This window comes from Microtus ochrogaster, chromosome 4 (assembly GCF_000317375.1).
Source record: "Microtus ochrogaster isolate Prairie Vole_2 chromosome 4, MicOch1.0, whole genome shotgun sequence".
In the NCBI taxonomy this organism is placed as follows: domain Eukaryota; kingdom Metazoa; phylum Chordata; class Mammalia; order Rodentia; family Cricetidae; genus Microtus; species Microtus ochrogaster.
Genome location: NC_022011.1, coordinates 22,878,225 through 22,899,422, shown reverse-complemented (window position 1 = coordinate 22,899,422; position 21,198 = coordinate 22,878,225). Strand labels below are relative to the sequence as shown.

General features: G+C 43.7%; 1 protein-coding gene across 1 annotated transcript in view; it reads right to left on the bottom strand.

Moving 5' to 3' along the window:
• Positions 1-21,198, bottom strand: part of Wwox (WW domain containing oxidoreductase) — an 881,293-nt gene that overhangs the window by 596,976 nt on the left and 263,119 nt on the right. The window contains exons 7-8 of the mRNA XM_005345723.3: positions 16,064-16,249; positions 10,711-10,975 (exon numbers count right to left, since the gene is read on the bottom strand). Of these exons, the coding sequence (XP_005345780.1) occupies positions 10,711-10,975; positions 16,064-16,249 (451 nt within the window). The remainder of the gene's footprint in view (positions 1-10,710; positions 10,976-16,063; positions 16,250-21,198) is intronic.

The window sequence follows — 21,198 nt, the reverse complement described above, 5'->3', positions numbered from 1 at the left end:
AATCATGGGGCAACACAAACTCTGGGCGTGTGTTTAATCATGCTGGCCTCCAGCATCTAAACTGCACCGAGGCCAAAAATGACTGGAAAGAAGTATGAAATTGGAGAAAAGAGAACTGGAAGGGGGAGGATCAAAGGCGGCCCTTGCTTGAATAGAGAAGCGAGGGAGGGCCAGCACGAGGCCGAGAGAGGCGGCGCTACCAAACTGCCAGTGGGCCCACGGGAGAAAGAAAGAGCAAGATAAAGCTGGTGGCTTCAAATCCTGGTTAAATGTTCATTAAATAATTTGTCACACACATTAAGGGCAGATGGTTGCTTTTCTCCTCTTGGGTGCCCACTCAGGAACAAAGCCTGAGTTAGACTTGAAACACTGTAATGCAAAGTGGGGAAAAGAAAGGAGGGAGGGAAGGAGGGAGGGAGGGAAGAAGGAAGGAAGGAAGGAAGGAAGGAAGGAAGGAAGGAAGGAAGGAAGGAAGGAAACCTTTAGCACTGGTAGCCTCACAAACTCATTTCCATTTTGAACAAAAGGGAACAATTTCTCCTCAAAGCTGAGCTGTGTTGTCAGTGGGAGCCAAGCCGGTAACCCCCCAAAGTTGAAATTGACCTGAGACTCTTAACCCCAGCATGCTGGGGGTGGAGGCGGGAGGATCAGGAATGCAAGGTCATCCTTAGGCAACTTGAAGCCTGCCAGGGCTACATGGGACCTAATCTCAAAAAAATAAATGTGTGGGTGCATCTGTGTGCGTCTATAATTCCAGCACTAGGGAGGCAGAGGCAGGCAGATTTCTGGGAAGTTCGAGGCCAGCCTGGTCTACAAAGGGAACTCCATGCCTGTAGCGCAATGCCTACTCTACACACCATATGCTACATTCACTAGTTGGGCAAGGAGCTGGAGACTGAAACACACACACGTGGGGGGGGGTAAGGGGAGGGAGAAAGGTAATGCCAACAATGCCCCCAAGAATGCTCCCTTTATTGTGTTCCAGGGCAGCTTATATAAGGTCTCTTTGACTAATGGCCACACCCTAACTCTCAGCTGCAAACCCACCAGAAACCATTCCTCTGCCATCCGGAACTCCTGAGGGTCTCATGCTCAGAGCAGCTGCAAAACAAGTTGTTTGCTCAGAGCAGCTGCAAGCACAGGAAAACAAGTTGTTTACTCCGGCAGGTAGGGGGGTCACAGAAAATTTAGGGTCTAGGGGTCCACAGTCCCCAACACATGCCAGTCAGAACCACACAATGAGACTTTTGTCTCAGAAAAACAAAATAAATAAACACTAAAAAAAATTCCTGCAGAAGTGTATAAAAATATATTTGATAGTAAAAGGTTAAAATCCACTTCCATTCTGAGTGCCTACTTTAACTCTGGGTCTGGTAAATTTCAGTGGTTTTTTTTTCATACATATAATGAAGTTTAACAAAATTTTTAAAAAGAGAACAAATAAAGAAAAGAAAGAGGTCAATCAAATGCACAAAATAGAACATGGGGGCTGTAGCCCAGTTGGCAGAGTGCTTGCCTGGCATGCCTCAAGTCCTGGGTTCTACCCTCAGTACTGCATAAACCTGGCATGATGATTCTTGCCTGTAATATCAGTACTCAGGAGGCTGAAGCAAGAGGATCAGAAGTTTAAGGCCAGCCTAGGCTATATGAAATCCCATCTCAAACAAACAAATAACACACACACACACACACACACACACACACACACACACACACACACAATGGCCTACCTATCCTCCACCTGTGGTGACAGATGTCTAGTTTTTCAGACTTGCATACAAGGAGTTCATCAGCTCGAGGTCTGGGGAAAGGGCACCTGTGACAGGCACAGGGTCCACATTAGGAGCAGGAACACCTGGTCAAGACCCAACCACTACAGGACTTCAGTTCTGCCTGCAACTGAAAGGGAAATGAGTCCAGAGAAGCAGAGAGTGGAGGGGTAAATGCTGGCCAAAGTGGCCAGGCTCTCAGTTAGCATAAACAGTGGGCAGCATGGTGAAGGACTCATTGAATGTTGCGACGGCAGTGAAGACACACGAACAGAACAGTCCTCGGCTTGCACAGAGAAGTAACATTCCAGGTGGGCATCGATCACCTGGCCAAGAAACTACGCCTAGGAAGGTGGGCTCACCTTAACACTTACAAAAGAGACAGGTAGAATAATTAGCCGTTTGATGAGATAATACACTGTTTCTTCCAGGGTGTCTACCCCTGGCCAATCTTTTACAGCACTCAGCCATGCTGGTGGGGAGCTGCTTTTCTGAATTACTCAGTGAGGTGCAGCCCTCCATGGCCCTCTCTCTTTAGTCTCCTTCCAAGCATGCTTTCCCTAACACTTTGGGCTTCTGTCATCCTCTAAAGCACCCCCTCCCTCACCACGTGGCTGCCTGCTTTCACATGACCACCCTCCACACTAGTTTAACTCAGCCATCACAGCCGCCCTCTCCTCTTCTCCATTCTTCTTTACAGGACAGCTGCTGAGGTTTACAGATGCCTTGGTCTGGGAGTTCTATTAAACTCTAATAAAACTGTCTTCAAACGTCCATTTGAGCCTATTCTGAAATTCTTTTATAAGAAAATTAAGAAACAAGATGGAACCCCAATGATGCCCTAGTAACCATGAAGGGAACACCTCCAAATTCCAGTAACATGTCCATATATGCCATACATGGAAAAGGGTGAAAATACATCTTAAGTTGTAAACTGTAGGAGGATTATTCTGTCCTGCAACCCAGCTCACAAATAACCAAATGGAGACGTCCTATTAATTATAAAAGCTCAGCTGTTAGCTTAGGCTTATTTCTAACTAGCTCTTATAACCCATTTCTATTAATTTACATTCTGCTTTGTGGCTATATTACTTTTGCTCTTTATTGCCCATACTGCTCTCCTGCTTCCTCCATGTCTGGCAACTTTCTTCATCTTCTTTCCAGCATCTTCTTTGTCCCCAAAATTATGCCTATCCAGGGGCTAGTTAGCTTTTTATTAAACCAATCAGGGTGACACATATTCACAGTGAACAAAAAGATTATTCCACAACATTTCCCTATTTTTGTTTAAATAAAAAGAAAAGATTTTAACTCTAGCACAGTAAAACTATATACAATAAGAACAATTATCAGGTCATAACTACATTCACAATGTCAAGTCCATTTGCATTTGGCATATTTGGAGAAAATACTCTATTATTTATTCTATCTTGATGAATCTGAAGTTCTGTACTTAATTGACCTCTAACAAAACTAAAGAAAACTACAACTATAACTGCCTAGTCTTTAACTCTATCAGAAATCCCAGAGGATATAATATTACCTGAGTAAACAGGAAGTGCAGTACAAGCCACTTCCAAACCTTTAGAAATGACAGACATCTGGCTGCCTAGATAGTCACCCAAGGTTCCTTTGCAACATTGGGGTATTCGGTCTTCAGCCTACAGGTCTAGAATGTCTGGCAGACTTTCTATGAAGCAGGAATTTTGAAGGATTGTCCTACCTTATTTTGGCAAAGTTCAACAGTCTTTTTCCTTTGTGTCCTGCTTGTCCAGTTTATACAGCATACTGTCATCAGTCAAGATAAGCACAGTTTTACCCAAATGGCTAGTTTTAGCACATTGAAAGCATACTTCATATGGAATTTCCTCAATGGCCATCATCTTCCCTGAAGTAAATTGGTGCTTCTAGGAGCAGATGTGTCTCACTGTCATGAAAAGCTGTGTGTGTGTGTGTGTGTGTGTGTGTGTGTGTGTGTGTGTGTGTGGTATGTGAAGGAAAGTCATAGCAGCTGTTCATCAAGTTTAGTAGTTTGGCTCTGAGATGTCTGAACAGTTGATCCCTAGGTAGTAGGGCTTTCTGGTAGCTTTTGAAACCTTGGGAAAGTGGAAAACAGCTAGAAAAGGTGTCACTGTGGGGAGGGCTTGGGGAGCCCATCCCCATTTCCAGCTCAAACTCTGTTTTCTGGTTGCCACAATATAACAAACAGATGCCCCAAACTCCCTCTGCCATGGACAGAGCCTGTCACCATGCCATGATGGACTGAGTTCCTTCAAACCATGAGCCACATGCATCCTTCTATCTAGGGCGAGGTATTTATTCATAGTGATGTGGAGTACAGCCAATACAGCTGACATTAAACTTTCATAATGTCAAATCTCACTACAAGGCAATAATAATACCATGTGATGTTTATCAGATAACTAGTATGTTCTAAATGCTTCCTATGCATGCTGTCTATTGTTTCTCAACACAGTCCATGAAGTAGGCATATGACCTGGTATTTCGTAGGAATCTTAATGAAGGTAAGAAACGTGCTCATAGGTTAGGATGGAAGGGAGCTGGTATTTGATCGAAGAGCTGCCTGACTCTAGAATGTTCCACAGCTGTTCCACAGCCCTCCAGCTCTCGACTTACATATCTTCCTTCCAAATACACTTCCCTGAGGGAATTCATTGTTGGGGCTTGTAGCCAGGTGCCTAGAGGCCTTTGGCTCTGGCCCCAGCTCAGCCCTATACCATGCGCTGTGAGGCCTGGCCTACCATTCCTTTGTTTACACAAGCTGAACTGCAATCCCTCCTCACCCCAAAGAGACCAAAGGCAGAGGATGCCTTCCTGACTTCCATGTAGAAACACGCAACATTCTTTACTTTATGGCCAGAGACACAATGCTATAAAGACAAAACCACCTCTTAGAGGGACTATCTTTTGAGGCCACTGCTGTGGGAAGGCTGGGAAGGTGCCTGTGCTTTTGAGGGACTCATAGTACTTGCTTCCTTTTTTTTTTTATGACATCACATGACAGGAACCTTGTTCTAATCTGAGAGACCCCAAATGCTTCCAGGGTATGACTGATGCAGGTGAGCAGCGTAGAGGGGGTGGTATATTCCAAACTGAAAAATTGCCTCGAAGGAAAGAGCACGTGGCCCGACTGGAACTAGGGCCGGCCATGCGGAACAGAAGACCCAGCGCTGTTTAATTCGCATGCACGCCCATGGTCACACTGTAGGTAGACGGTCTAAGCAGCTGGACGGCTGAGTCTTTTGCTCTGCTATCAAAGCTTGTTTCCCACTGTCCAGTCTCAACAGAGTTGGTCATCCCCGTGCTTTGCCAGCCTCCTATAGACCTGGAATAGGGGAAATCAACTTACTTTTCTGACAGTGGGAGCAGGGAGAGAGGGCTCGCAGCCTGGTTCTGAGTCAGCACCCTCTTCTCACGAGGAAGGGAGAGTGCAGAGAGCAGGGCTACCACTCCCTCCACCTGGCCTTCAGAGCTGGTCCAGGATGCAGCGATTGGCACCGCTGCAGCCACCTTGGAATCATGAAATGAAAGCCAAGACAACCAGTTTCTCCCCCTACTCTGTAGTCAAACATACCTCTGGCCGCCTCAGGGTTTCAGAACATATGAAAAATTTAAATAAAACGCCCAGATCTTTTTCCAACCACCTTTCAGGATGAATTTAGAGCTCCCAGCTCACAGTCACTGAACTGATACAGAACACTGACCTAAGCAGGTTGAATTATTGCAAAACGACCGAAGAGGAAGAGGGGAACTAAGTTTTTAAAACAAGCCTAAAGATTCCAAATTCTTTGTTCTTTTGGAATCTGCCATGTGCACTGACCTCAGGACTAAGCAAATACCATAAACTTTAAAGTGCTGGACAGAGTGGAGAGCTGACTAATAAATCCTAGGCCAGTGATCTCCTGGAAGGGAAGAAGGCTGTTTGGGGCTGCAGGAAGATGGGCTGTGTAGAGAAGACAAGGCAGGAAAGGGCACCTGTGGCCTGGCCACAGGGGTCCTAAAAGCCCACTTTCCTACCATCCCAGGACCTTCGGGGGGAGCGCAGAAATCAGAGAATTCTACCCGCACTTGGAGGCTTGAAATATTGAGATTAGCAAGGAACACGATGAGATTTCTACAGTGCAAAATGTATTTTCCTTTCTCAACAGAAAGAAGGAAAAAGAAAACAGAAAAGCCCCGGTAGCTCTCTCCCTCCTTCTATGGGACATGCCGACACGTCGACAGAGATTCAAGCACAAAGCGGGTCCTTGAAAACACCTCTGGGAGAGCCGGCTCTGGGTCTTTGAAGGTGGTAGAGGGAGAGATGTCTTTTGCCAAAACACTAATTTAATGAACAAATCAACATGTATTATGCCCTTCATTATGTTTTAAAGTTGCAGAACGATAAATCACTGAGCTGTGGGTCATTCAAGGGCAGAGTCGCCCAGCTTGGCTCTGTGGAAGGTTAGAAGACCGCTATGCTGTGCTTCCTCGGCTTCTAATTTATACCTCTGCAGCAGGACCCAGGGTTGCGGGCCCATCCGTTAGCAGGAGAGCCACACATCTGTTAAGACCCCTACAATGGCTGCCTTCTCATGGCCATGGGAAGAGAAACCCAATCCTTTCAGAAGATCTACAGACTCAAGCCATTTTTTTTTCTTTAGAAAATGTGAACCGATTGGAAAACCGAGTTCCCTAAAACATCTGCTAAGCTCTTGTTACCCTAACACATGATATTCTTTCCTACTGTTACCTGCCAACACAAATATTTGGTTGCTCCAAACACCCTTAGAGGCACATGACTGCGCTCAACTTGAAATTTACATGCCGAGGCGCAGAGGACCTGCTTGGCCCTGGGACTTCTGGCGAGAATGTTGTTTACCAGAGTTTAAAACCTATGTGAAAAAGAAAGAAGGACGGGGGTCAAGAAGGTGCTGCCAAATGTTTGAAAGAGGAAACGTAACGACAGAATCAAACACACATGGCAGAGGCACTATGATGTGTTTGACCAAGGAAGTGGAGCAGGGAGGAGTTGGCGAAGGTTCTGGGGCTAGACTGGCATTTTCTTGAACAGGCTGGGTAAGCTCTCTGTGCTTGTCCTGGAGAGACAGAGGTCATTCTGAGCCAATGGACGTGTCGTGTGGGAAAAATGAATATGCAGATGCCAACGTTGTGACATCAGGAGGGAGCCAACGGGAGTATAGAGAGCATGGCAAAGGTCTCAAATGAGGTAGCACACACCAATAGCCAAAATCACCCGAGAGAACCTCTTACGCCATTACATAATAGCAGAGATCAGGTTATGTGAATTATGATGCCATGAACTAATGTGCACATGTAACTATATCATGTATGCTAACATATAGTACACACTGACACACACACAGGACACAACTTGAAGACAGGGAAGTCAACGTGAAGTGCCCACGTGATGTGACCTTATCATGTAAACACTCTGTAAATTTTGGTTTCCTTTAGACATTCCAGGGACTGCTACTGGGAAAAGTTTTAGCTTAAACAACATTTAAAACAGCATAGTTCCATTTTACCCTTTCTTTTTATTTGATCATAAAATGAAGGAGGGATAAGCACTTCTTTCCCAGAAACCCCAGGACATCTGTCCTGTGGCCATCAAGAAGAGGGCAGCAGAGATGTGGCCTTGCCAGTAGGGGGCGCCGTGCTGAGACTTAGTCCCTGTGAGTTTCTCATTAGGGATTATTATACTGCAGGAGGCCCAAATGCAAAAATTAATTAATTTCAAAGTGATAATGCATTTACAGCAACAATTAGAAACGTATAACTGTAAAAGGGCAACATTTAAAAGACATATTACATTTAATAAAGTTGCACAAGAGCATCCAATTGTAAAATTACTGATCTGCAACAATAGTCCTTAAAGAGCCACTTAAAATAGCCTGACTCCATGAAGGGTGACCTAATTACGGTAACTAAAATCACCATAGTCACAGCGAGTCACAGCAAATAAAGAAGGGACGTTGATATTAAAACACTGCTGTTTAATGCTTCCGGGAGCTGGCTGCAGCAGAGAAGGGGAGGCTGGGCTTCAGAGAGCCAGGCAAGGTTGTGTTTTTTTTTTTTTTTCTTTCCTGGGCCCTGTACAAGGGAGAGCATACTCAAGCTATGCCCGTGTCACAGTGAGAAGGGCTTTTGGTTAGGCAATATGGAGGAGGGACTTTGAAGCAGAAATGGAGCTTTCACTGTCTCTTCTCAGAGTGCTAAGCTGTTATTCACGAATCCACCCTGTACATGGGACAGAAACTATGGTACACATGGTCTGTGTTTCAATATACAGCTCCTTGAATATCACAGAAGCGCATCGGTTGTCCACAAAACTAACACCTTTCACAGTAGAAGCAACAAGAGGAAGGTGAAGAAGATGGCTCAAGAGAGTGATCCTTGTGTCCTACTGGGGACAGACCAATCCCAGCTCTACCCACTCCTGCTGCTTCTTCCTTTTCTTGCTTCAGAGTCCTGAATACTTGTATTGGAACAGAGATTGATGAGTGTGACCAGCAAGAGCTGTGTCCATTCTTCCTCTTCCTGATCTCCCTCCTCCCTCTTCCCAAACTTTTTTCTCCTGAGTTCCCTCCTCCTGAGCTCCCTCTTCCTGGGCTTCCTCTGTCCACCTCTCTCTTCCCCCGCTCCATCATCCCTCCTGAGGAACTCATCAATAGGGAACTCAATGCAACAGTACCATCAGCCGTCTCGACAGGTTACTATTACAACAGAAAACCAAAATGTGGTTAATGTGCTATGATCTTGTTAATCTTTACACTTAAGCTTATAAATACAGCTCTTGGAAGTGGGAGGCAGAAGGATTCTGAGTTTGAGTTTGAGGCCAGTTTGGGCTACATAATACATACCAAGTCAGCCAGGGCTACACAGTAATATCCTGTTTCAAAGTGACTATATACACACAAAGAAGAGAAGTCAACAGTAACATTTAAAACACTTATCAAAGGTTTCGTTTCCTAATCTCTTAGAGATACAAAATGGAAAGTTCCAGCCACTGTGATTTCCTTGAGACCAGAAAGATATGTGTGAGACCACCACCCCATGCTCTCCTATGCAACCCTTCTGTCTTGCCAGGAATCTTACTCCTGGACTGTTCGGGAGAGGGACAGAGTCACCAATACCCCCATACCTACCACCAAACTCCCTATTTGTCATAACTAAAATCACTATAGTCACAGCAAATAGAATTATCTTATTTATTATCATTTTTAGCCCCATGACCCTTATTATGTGTACCGTCCACAACTGAGGCACAGAGAAGAACTTTCTAGATACAGATAATGCTCATAGAATCAAGAATAACTTGAGGTCATGGAGAGAAGAATTCTGCAACAGCTGCTATATACAGCACACTGTACAGAATATGACCAACACAAGACACATGGGGATATTTAGACTGAAATGAAATGGAATTCAGAACTTGCTCAGTTGTACTGCTCATGTCAACATCTCAATTGCTACAAGTAGCCAATGGACAGATGGTGACCACCAGACAAATTCTAGGTCCATGGTTTGAGTACAATGCTCCTTCTTGTCAGTCCTCAGGACATCTCTTTGGGATGTAGGTGGCAGGTGCTTGATGTGACTCCCATAAGTTGTCCTAATGACCAGAGAACACACTGGCGCTTGATCTGGAGGAGTGTTAAGGAGAGCCAGTTGGTCTACTGTGCTAGGCAGCCACTTACCTCCCTTGCCACCACCAGATAGCTAGTCAAATCCAAAGGCCCAAGTGTGTGTGTGTGTGTGTGTGTGTGTGTGTGTGTGTGTGTGTGTGTCAGGGAAAAAGAACAATTTCTATCACTTAACAACAGCATCTGTAGCTGCACCATGGATATATCAATTCAAAAGGAATACTTTTATTATTTATCCCATGTGTATATGTGTGGAATATGCATATGTGGTACACACATCCATGTGTGCATGAGTGTAAAAAGTTCTCCCTTTGATACTCTCTACTGTTTTGTTTATGTATTTATGTATTTCTTTATTTAGAGACAGGCTGTCTCACTGCACTGGAGTTACAAATGTATAAAAACATTCCCAGCTTTCACCTGCCCACTGGGGATCTGAATCCAATTCTCATACTTATGCAGAAAGTGCTTATTCTACTAAGCCATCTCCATGGCCCTAAAAGAAACACATTTTTTAAAGCCCGAGGCTTAGAAAAGCAACTGACCAAATATGTTGCAGAACACACACCTTTTTCATTCAAGTCACTTTGGGTTAATGAATTCATGGAAGAGGTCTTTACACGCCATTGCTAAACAACTGACAAAAATGTAAAATCTTCACACTCAGCTTTGCAAACATTTCACTTCTAACCACAGCACCGTGATTCAACCAAAGATTTGTCTTTAGGGATATGAAGGATGACCACACTCTGGCCACAAAGCCTTCCCCAGGAAAGAGCTTCCCCCAGACCTCCATTACAAGAAGCATCTACAACCTCCAATACAAAGTCTCACTGAAGCCAGAGGAACTGCACCTCCTAATTGCTTCCTAATCCACATTTTCCAATAACGCAAAGCACACACATCAAGTGCCATTTTCCACAAAATAGACTTTAGAAGCTTGTCAACCAAATCAGAAATCATACAGAGAGGAAACAGACAATTGTTACGCACCTCACCCAAAACCTCCAAGATTTTTAGGTGTTCTCCACCTAACAATGAAAATCAACGGCTCTTATCCAAGCCTCCAAGACTGTCAGAATGACAGACCAAATCTAAAGATGATACAGACGTGATGGAGAACCTTTGCCAATGATGCTGTTATAGTCCATACCAGCCCCACGACGGCAGACAACAATGAGACCACAAGTCGACGCACAGGTCTGGGTTTGCAGACCCTTTTGTGACGCTTAAGGAAGGCAGGCATCTGGGGGTACCAGAAGCCATCCACTTACCATGGACTTGGTGAATGGCCTGGCCAAGGTGAACAGCAGCGTGTACACCCATGAGTTTCGATGGATGGACGAGAACATCATGTTTCCAGGGTGCACGGCATTCGAAGTGACCCCTCGTGGGGAGAGGCGACGGTGCAGCTCGTTGGAGAAGAGGATATTACAGAGCTTGGATCTGTTATAAGCCAGCATGGCCCAATAGTCACTCTGTGATGGAGACAGGCGGCTGAGGTCAAGTTTCCCTGAGGAATCGTTAATATCCGTAAATCTGAAATACAGAAAGCATGACATAGAATACAGAAGATGCAGCTTCTCACAGGGCTTTAGATTTCGATTTAAAATCTGAATGAACTGTGGAGATTTGATCTAGAATACCTTACCACAGAGTGCCTTACAAACAGAAGTTGGAGACTTAACATGCTGTCAAGCAATGTGATCCAAAGAGGAAGCTTAAACCTACACCCAAGAGTGCAGTAGACCAAATAAACCCTACATCTCTCTCTCTCTGTGAGTGTGTGTGTGTGTCTGTGTGCACTCGTATCTGCACATGTACCTCAAGATCTTCAACCACAAGTTCAAGGATAATTAAATGGAAACAAGCCTTAGATTAAAGGTAGCTAATTAGGAAAGCAGTATCATGTTCCTATACTTTGGCAGGATTTCCCGAGATTATTTTAGCCAAACGTATGAGCCCTGTATATTTTCATTTGTGCATCTAAGTTAATACAGATGAGCTGTCGTGCCTCCAAGACTCTTTTCCAGATTAAAAATTAATGATCATAAAAGGGTTGCAACCTTGGTGAGGTGCCATCAAAAGTCTTTAACATTTAAAAAAAAAATAAACAAAGCCCCAAGCAAGTTCTGGCCATGTCTACTGTTTTTAAGTATGCCCATGGCATGGGCACACACAAATCAAAGTAACTAGTTGATGCTTTATAAGAGTCGGACAGAGCCATTAAACACCAGCTGTTTCCTTCCTTTATGCCTATCTCTTTGCCAAAAAAGAAAGTGTTTGCCTTTTAAAAAAAAATGGATCATAAGATGCTGGAGAATTGTCTGTATTCTGTCAGTCATGTTATAAATAAACGCTGATTGGCCAGGTAGGAAATATAGGTGGGAAAACCAGACAGGAAGTAGAAATGATGTAACGAGAACAGGAGAATTCTGGGAAGGAGGAAGTTGATTCCTCCCACTCCTGCCCAGACCACCAAAGCAGCAGGATGTGAGCTGTCCCACTGAAAAAAGGTACTGAGCCACATGGCTAATATAGATCAGAAAAATGGGTTAATCAAGATGTGAGAGTTAGCCAGTGAGAGGCTAGAGCTAATGGGCCAATCAGCTTTATAATTTATAGAGATCTTTGTGTGATTTTCTTTGGGGCTAAACAGTTGTGGGGTACTTGGCAGGACAGAAACCCAAACAAACAAGCCAAGCCCCTCATGTTACAATAAGAAACAACCTAAAAGAATGTTCTAGATAGTATCATATTTGTTTAATATGATACTCTCTCTACTTGGCTTCATTATGCCAACTTTGGGCATTGTAGAGTACCCTGGTTAGTGTTACTACTGCTGTGATGAAATATCATGACCAAAAACAACTTGGAGAGGAAAGGATTTATGGGCTTACACCTCCACATTACATTTCATTATCAAAGAAGGTCAGAACAGAAACTCAAACAGGGTGGGAATCTGGAGCTGATGCAGAGGCCATGGAGCACTACTGCTTACCGGCTTGCTCTACATGGCTTGCTCAGTCTGCTTTCTTATAGAATCCAGGACCACCAGCCTAGGGATGGCTGGGCCCTCCCACAACAATCAGTAATTAAGAAAATGCCCTACGGTCTTACCTATAGTTTGTGTCAAGTTGACACAAAACTATCCCCTTGCCAACTTGATACACAAACACATCACGGATGAGACACAACCTTTCCTTTCTCTTTCATCTTTAAGATCTCACATTAAAAATCATAAATAACTTTAAAAGTCCCACAGTCTTTACAAATTCAAACACTTCAAAATTCAGTCTTTTCAAAAATTCAAAGTCTCTTTTAAAACCCCCAAGTCTCTTTAAAAATTCAGTCCTTCAATGGGCTCCTGTAAAATCAAAAATAAGTTAAATAATCCCTTATTTCGAGAGGAAAGCACCAGGCTACAGTTGTAATCTGAACAAAGCAAAACCAAGTTCCAACAGTGTAACTAACTCAATGTCCAGTATCTCAGATTCACTCACAATCTTCTGGACTCCTCCAAGGGGTCTCTGCAACACACACACAGTTTGTCTTCTAGGCTCTGGCTGTTCTTGGTGGGCATCCCATGCTACTGGCATCTCCAAATTGCAGGGGTCTCTGCTGCAACTGGGCTGCACTTTTACCAACAGCTCCTCCTGGGCTCTCTGCATGGTGTTAAACCTCAACCTCTGCGAATGACCCCTTAGTCTTGGACCTTCAACAATGGCCTCTTCTGGCCTGTCACACTGTGAAACCTCAGCTCTTCTCTATGGCTTCACAACTTGCACAGACAACACCTAGTGTGTCTAAGTAGCAGAAATGAAGTTGCACGTGTGAGGTTGTGTTGGTGATGAGATGTGTGTGCCCGTGTGGATGCCTGTGTGGACTGTACACTTGTGGTGGGCTGATTTCCTCTGTGATCATGTGTGATTATCTGTGACTGGGATGTCTATCTGTGACTGTGTGCAGTTTCCTGTGGCTGTGTGTGTGACCTACATGTGTGATTGTGGATATCGGACTGTGTGGTTTTGAGACTATGTGAGACTGTGGGTGCGGGTTTGTTATATAACTGTGTGGTTTATATGGGTTTTTTTTTTCTGGTTGTATATAATTTTATGTGTCTGAGAGTCTACATAGGTGAGACCATGTCAGGGTATGGCTGGCTGAGTGACTATGTATGATTGCGTGTGGCGGTGTTTGTATGAATATGTGTGAGACTCTACACCTGTGAGATTGTGGGGGTGACTGATGTGAGCCTTGGTAGCTGGTTGTGTGGAGTGAAATGTGTGACCACATGTGTGTGTGTGACTATGTCTGATTGTACATATCCGCCTGTCACTTCCTCCTGCTGAGGCTGTTTAGAGCTGTGTGACCAGCACTCTGCTCCTTTCGTCCTATTTTAATTGTTATCTGAAAAATTTTCACAGTGAGGAAGCCAACTGCCCATTTCATTATGATATATTTTAGACAGGCAGAAACTCAATTCACTCGCTCAGACTCCAGCTAAGTAAGTAAAACACAGTGAAGATAGAGAGTGGTTAATAAATAATTCGCCCGAGGGCATCCAGTAGAATATTTTCTGCAAACATAAGACTTTATTTTTCCCCTAACAGGGGGTCTTGACTCCAACGAAGAGACTCCGCCAAGGTTTATGGAGGTAATTAGATATCAACATTTTGCATTTTACAATTTGGTTTCGGCTCTGGGTCCTCCAGGAGTGAGCCAGCGCTGTCTGTGTGCCTGGCACCCATGCTTGCTCTCAGGGGCTCGGGAGTGCAACACAAGAGTAATAAACAGTCCCGCGGGTAGGAATTAATATTTTGTAAGAATGTTACTGAGAAGAAAGTGAACAGGAAGAGCCAGTCGGCACACAGATGCAGGCCTTTCACACACGATCACCTAGGCCTTGCTAGATGTGACAATGGACCTCAGTCAGGAGGCCAAGGATTTTCCTTCCAAATTCGTCTTTAATATGAAATTAGGACTTGGACCTCCAAGTAAGAGGGAATTACAGTTTGGTTCCAGCCAGAACAAAGGCGTCCCAGGAAACGGCAGCTGAGACAGAGCTTTTATTGAGGGAATTGAGCAGCTGACACCTCCACACCGTCCCCCATTAAATACCAGCTCATTTAAACATATCCCGTGGTGCCCTCCACATCTGGTAAGCGATTGGGGCTGGCAGATTTATTTCTACATCTTTCTCTCCTGTCTGCCCCCACGGTAGCCTCCTTCCCTGCTTCGCGGGGGCCACTCCCTTTCTTCTGCAAACCTGGTGTGATTTGCAAAGATAAGCCTGGCCAGATTTTGTTACTACCTAATTACTGGATGTTTTGTGTCTTCTTGCAGGCAGAGGGGGGATTATTACCCGCGCTTCCCTTTCATTGCAGCCATCATAAATCTAAACTGGCAAGAGTAAATCTGTCTGTGGCGTGTCACTTACACCATAAGCCCCTGTGCTTGGGAGTGATAAAGGGTTCAAGCTAACCCTTGGCTGGTCTCGTTCTTCAAAGTCCCAGGGGTTACATTTTATGGAAGTATGATTAAAAAAATAATAAGCTGCATTCTGGGTCACCAAAACATTTCAGGACTTAAGGTGGAGAAGAAGAGAAAGAAAATAGTCCTTGGCACATTCTTTTTTTTTTTTTTTTACTCTTAGCTGCTTTACTAAGGAGACAACCCCTGGCCCCGGTCCCCAATACCAGGAACATTGGGAAGCGAATCCTCCGGAACAAGCTGTAAATCTTGTTTTGCCCAGAAAACCCTTTGTCTTTTCTTAGCACTTCTCTTAGAAACAGTTGTTTATCCAACTCCAGCACAAATATGTTGAAAACACCACAATGTTTTCAGATGTCTTTTTCGTCGATTGAATAGTCTAATGGCAATCAGAAAGAAACGCCATCTGATGTGTAAATTGAAATTCTAACCGAAAGAGGCATGGCCAGATTTCCAATACGCACTAACTACAGTCCTTCCCTTTGTGCAATTACGCTGCTAATGTCTGCATTGAATTCCCTAATTTCTCATTATAAAACAATTGGATTTCATCTCGCGGCCTTTAACTGCATTGTTTCCCCTGCTAGAATAACTGTGCTCTCCTCTCCGTGAGACTTTGAAGTTGTTGAATTACAAATCAATAAAGGTCATGCCATTCAGATTTCATCAATTATTATTCCATCTCCGAGTGAAATCAATGGGGAGCCTAAGGTATAATTGTAAAATCACTCTATATTACTCTAGACAGTCCCCCCCCCGAAACAATTCCCCATGATCACACATGTAGAAAGATCTGGAAAAATTAATGAAGCCAGGTTGTGCACACTGATGTTTCTCATAGTAAATCTAGTCAAAATTAGTAATTTTAAGAGTTACTGTGTGTGTGTGTGGGGGGGGGGTTGAGGTTATCTGCAGAGGCCAGAAGAGGGTATTGCATCCTCTGTATCTGGAGTTACAGGTGGCTATAAGTCACCTAACCTGGGGGCTGGGACCTGAACTGGGGTTCGCTGTAAGAGCTTTTAAATGCTGAGCCCTGAATAAATCAAGATGATTTTCAGTTGAAGCCTTGGGGAGAATTTCAGATGGCGTAAACAAAGGGACAAGTAGAAAATATCAAATTAAATTCAAACCCACCTGTGGGACTCAGAAGACACCACGATGACACGGGCAGGGGCTGAGCGACACAAAACGTCCTGCAGGAGTTGGACAAGGTAGAAGTGTCCCAGGTGATTGACCTGGAAGGTCGTCTCCAGGCCATCTTTCGTGAGGGTCCAGGGTAGAGCGAAAGTCCCCGCATTGCACACAAGCACATGAAGAGACCTACACAATGAAACAGACAATATCAGGCACAAATTGATGGTCTTAAACTAGGTGCCATCTATGTCCACTTAGAAATAACCATTTCTCAGGGTTTTCAAGAGTCCGTCCAGTGAGAGATGAGATACGCCAGGATGTTACATCAGTCTGAATGGGTCATTCCCTCAAGGTACAAGCAACAAGAAGTTCACAGGACACAAGACATACATGTTACCCCAGAACCATAAGGAGTAGATTGGGACAATGGTGGCTCGCTGGAGTTGGAACACAGAGTCTCTAGTTAACTCTGCTTTTTAATACCAACAATTAGTAACACTTTTAAGTTCAATCAAAATAGCCTACCAAATACCCACAAGGAGCCCGTTCATTTCCTTTCTTTATGAAAAAGACTGACACATGAAAGGCTGACACTGGGGCCTGATGCTTAGTAGGTACTAAATAAACCCATCAAGGGGAAAATGTTCTGTTTATAGAGACAGTCAGATATTGGAATATATTCCTCCTAGAAATGCTTGCCTAGCCTGGACTTAGACCAGGTTTCATCCTCATTACCACATAAGCCAAGCATGTTTTAACCCTAGTACTCAGGAGGTAGAGGCAGGAGGATCAGGAGTTCAAGGTCATTTTTGACTACAAAGTGGCTTCCAGGCTAGCCTTGGGTACATGAAACCCTGTCTCACTCTGTGTATGTGTGTGTTTGTGTGTGTGGACACACATGCATAGGTTCAGATTAAATCTTCCTGTTAGAAATGAGCCTGGGGACAAGAAAGAAGAGATGTGCTCTAAACACAATTCTAACACTAGAAGTAACCCTTCATTTGATTGAAAGTCCTAAATCCTAATAAATACATTTTCTGTAAAAAGAAATCCTAATGAACAGATACTACACAATGGTAGATCTTTAAGGCTCTCTACTGTATTTGTAACTGAAACATAAAAGCAACAAATTAAACTGGGGAAAATTGTCCTGTGAAGTAGGCTGTAAGCAAATGGTCTGAAGCCCACAGCACAATAACAAGCAAATCCATTTTGTTTTAGAATCCATTATGAAGCAAAATATATATTACAGAATCACACACACACACCAATAGGGTGGAGGGAACCTGAGTGACAGATGGGAAAGCTGAGAAAAGCTAAGGATCAAGAACAATCTTAGGAAGCCAGGAGATTGATGAGAAGGCCCCTACAGCCGCCCAGATGGAGTCCACCTGTAGACACCTTGGCTTCAGACTTTTGGCTCCGAGAACCATGAGAAACTATGAATTTCTTGCTTTAAGTCACCCAGGTTGTGATGATCTACCTTAGGAAATCAACACTTTCCAAGACACTTACTTAAGGAAAGAGTTCAAGTGTATACATAAAGATGTTAATAATTACACAGATGAATATAACTTAAAATTAACTATGGACTAGAAGTCACCCATGCATGATCCTCAATAGGAGAACAGGGGCTCCCCGACATTCCCAAGCGAACTGAAAAGGTAGGCGGCAAAGGTCAGCATGCATGACTAGGTGTGTCATACAGCTTTCTCCAAAAAGAGAAACACCAGCACAAATGTGGTGGCTCACGCCTGTCATCTCAGCACTGAGGAGACAGAGGCAGCTGCCAGTGGGGGCCACACAGCAGACTCTAGGCCAACCTGGCATACAGAGTGTAATCCTGTCTCCAAAAACAAAACTCAGAACCAAGGCTGCCAGGACAGTGGATAAACACATTTGCAACCAACTCAGATGACCTGAGTCTGATCCCCCAGACCCACATGGTGGAAAGACAGAACAGACTCCTGCAAGTTGTTCCTGCCTTCACACACCTGCCTTGGCACACACCCACTCATCCACATACATGCACACACATCTGAGGGAACATGCAAGAACAAATTAATATGTGGTAACATAAAATCAAAACAAAACCAAAAGCAAGACAAATGGAATATCTCCCTATGCAGTCACCAAGAAACAAAATCAGGAGCAGAAGGAGAGAGAGCACGAGCAAGGAACTCAAGACCGCGAGGGGTGCACCCACACACTGAGACAATGGGGATGTTCTATCGGGAACTCACCAAGGCCAGCTGGCCTGGGTCTGAAAAAGCCTGGGATAAAACTGGACTTTCTGAACATAGCGGACAATGAGGACTACTGAGAACTCAAGAACAATGGCAATGGGTTTCTGATCCTACTGCACGTACTGGCTTTGTAAGAGCCTAGGCAGTTTGGATGCTCACCTTACTAGACCTGGATGGAGGTGGGGGGTCCTTGGACTTCCCACAGGGCAGGGAACCCTGATCACTCTTTGGGCTGACGAGGGAGGGGGACTTGATTGGCGGAGGGGGAGGGGGAGGGAAATGGGAGGCAGGGAAGAGACAGAAATCTTTAATAAATAAATAAACGGAAAAAAAAGAGAAACCCATCAGCTATCATGAGTTGCATGGTACCGACCTCCACACACAACGAATATACTTTCTACTCTATAGATTTGTCAAACACCATCATCTCATGTAAATAGGATGATAGCTGGTCTTTTATGACTGTCTTCTTTGACCTGGCATGATGTTTGGGGTTTCGCACTGTACCAAGAATGGGCACTGCCCTCCCTCCTGAGCCTGAGATGTACTCTGCTGCGTGCACAGATAGCATCACGCTTGCCCGTTCATCCTCTGATTGACAGATGGGTTGCTTGCAGTATTGGGCTAATGTGAATAGAGCTGCTGTGGACGTTGCTTTGCCGGTTCTTCTGGAGATGTGTCTGTTTCTTTCTCTCAAGTACGCACTTGCAAATGGAACCGCTGGCTCAGAATAATGCTGTGTTTAACTTTTGAGGCAAATCAAACTGAACTGCGGTCCAAAGTGGGACCCTCACTAGCTGTGCGCTACACACATCTGCATCCATATGACACTTTCACCGCCCATCTCTTCTTTCTTTTTGAAATTATTTCTTTTATTTTTGATATTATAATAGAATCATAACAGTTCCCCCTTCCCTTTCCTCTCTCCAAACCCTATCACACCCTTCCTTGCTCATTTTTGAATTCATGGATTCTTTTTCCATTAATTGTTGTTACAAACATACATAGACACGTACACACACACACACACACACACCCTACATACACAAATACAACCTGTACAGTCTGAGTCTGTATAATGTTACTTGTAGGTGTATTTATTCAGGGTTGACCCTTTGGCATTTGATGACCAATTGGTGTGCTCCTCCCTGGGGAAGACAATTTCTGCCAATCTCAGCATTCCTGGGTTGTTTGTAGTTCCTTGTGTAGGGCTGAGGACTTACAGCCTTTCCCTCAGCCATGTTAGCACCTCTATTGCTGTTTTCCTTGTTCAGCTCATGCTGGTGAGACTTCAGGGAATCTAGCTCCTAGACGCTGCCTTCTCCTCTGGCTCTTACAATCTCTCTGTCCACAGTGAACCCTGCGCCACCCTAGCAAACATGAGTGACCATTTCTTTGTGGTTTACATGTCTGGCTAATGATACTGAGACTAGTTTGAGGTGTTCATTGGTAGTTAGCATATCTTCTTGGGAGAAAGGTGAGGTCAGTTTCTAGGCCCTTTTTGGAGCTCACAGTTTTATCTTCTTACTATTGGATTATGAAAATTCTTTATGGATGATGCATGAAGCCCTTTCAAGGTAGACAGTTTTTAGATACCCTTCTCATTCTATAGGTTGTCTTTATGTTTTCTTGATGGCATAATTTGAAACACAAAAGCTTTTAATTTTAGTGATTTCTCATTTTGTTTTGGTTTGTTTTTAATTCCTCTTTTGTCCCTTGTGCTTTTGGGGTTGGACGTATGAAATCATTATCTACTCTAATGCCACAAAGATATTGTGATTCTGTCTTTTCTTGTGGAATAAAGTAGTTTGGGTTTTATATTAGGTCACTGATTCCTGTTCCGCTAACTTTGTGTATGGCTCATGAAAGCGATTCGGCTTCATTCTTTGTGGTGGGTATCCTGTGTTACTAGAACCATCTATAGAAAAGACTTACTTACCCAACTGAGTTACTCGCATTTAAAAAAAAATCAAACAATCATGTGAGGGTTTAATTCTGACCTCAATTCCATTCAGTTCTCGAATGTCCGTGGTCATGACAGAGTGTGTTTTTAATTACTGGGAAGAGGAAGGCTTCCTACTTGATTTCCACTCTTGGTTTGTCTACTCAGTGTCTTTTTCATTCTCATATGAAGTTCAAGACCACAATTCCAGTTTTAAAGGAAACTGAATCCACCCTGTAGATGAACCAGAGGGACAAAGAGTCACACCTTCCAATTCATGAACATGGTCTACCTCTATTCATTTGAGTGTCCTTTAATTTCTTCCAACAACGCTTTATACATTCAGAAGTCTAAGCTTTCCACGTTTTTGTTAAATTATTTTAAAAGCTTCAAAACTGCTTCTTGATTTTCTTCTTTCTGATGTTGCCGCCCACAAGCAAAATTATTTTCTTCAGTTCCCTTTGGAGGTGTTGTTGCTCCCACAAAGAAACAAACTCATTTCTACATACTGAGTGGTCACCCTGAAATCCAGCTGAAATTGGCGTGAGTTTTAATACTTCTTAATTTGATTTCTTAAGATGTTATACAAGCTCACAACTGTCTGTAATTACAGTTCCAGAGGACCTGACACCCATGGCAAAACACTAATGCACATAAAATTAAAAAAAAAAAGACTTAAGATGTTATACATGCAAAGTCATTTCATCTACAAGGAAGGCAGTTTTAATTTTTCCTTTCCAATTAGAATGGGTTCTGGCTGCTAACACCACTGCCTATTTCTGGGTGTTAGGGAGAAAGCATTCATGTCATATCAGCTATGGTCTCTCTGTATACATTAATAAGGTGAAAAAATGCCTTTTTAGATCCCAACTCTATTGAGTATTTTTTTAATCAAAAAAGAATACTTAACTATTTGCAAATAATTTTTCTTTCTTTTTTTTTTTTTT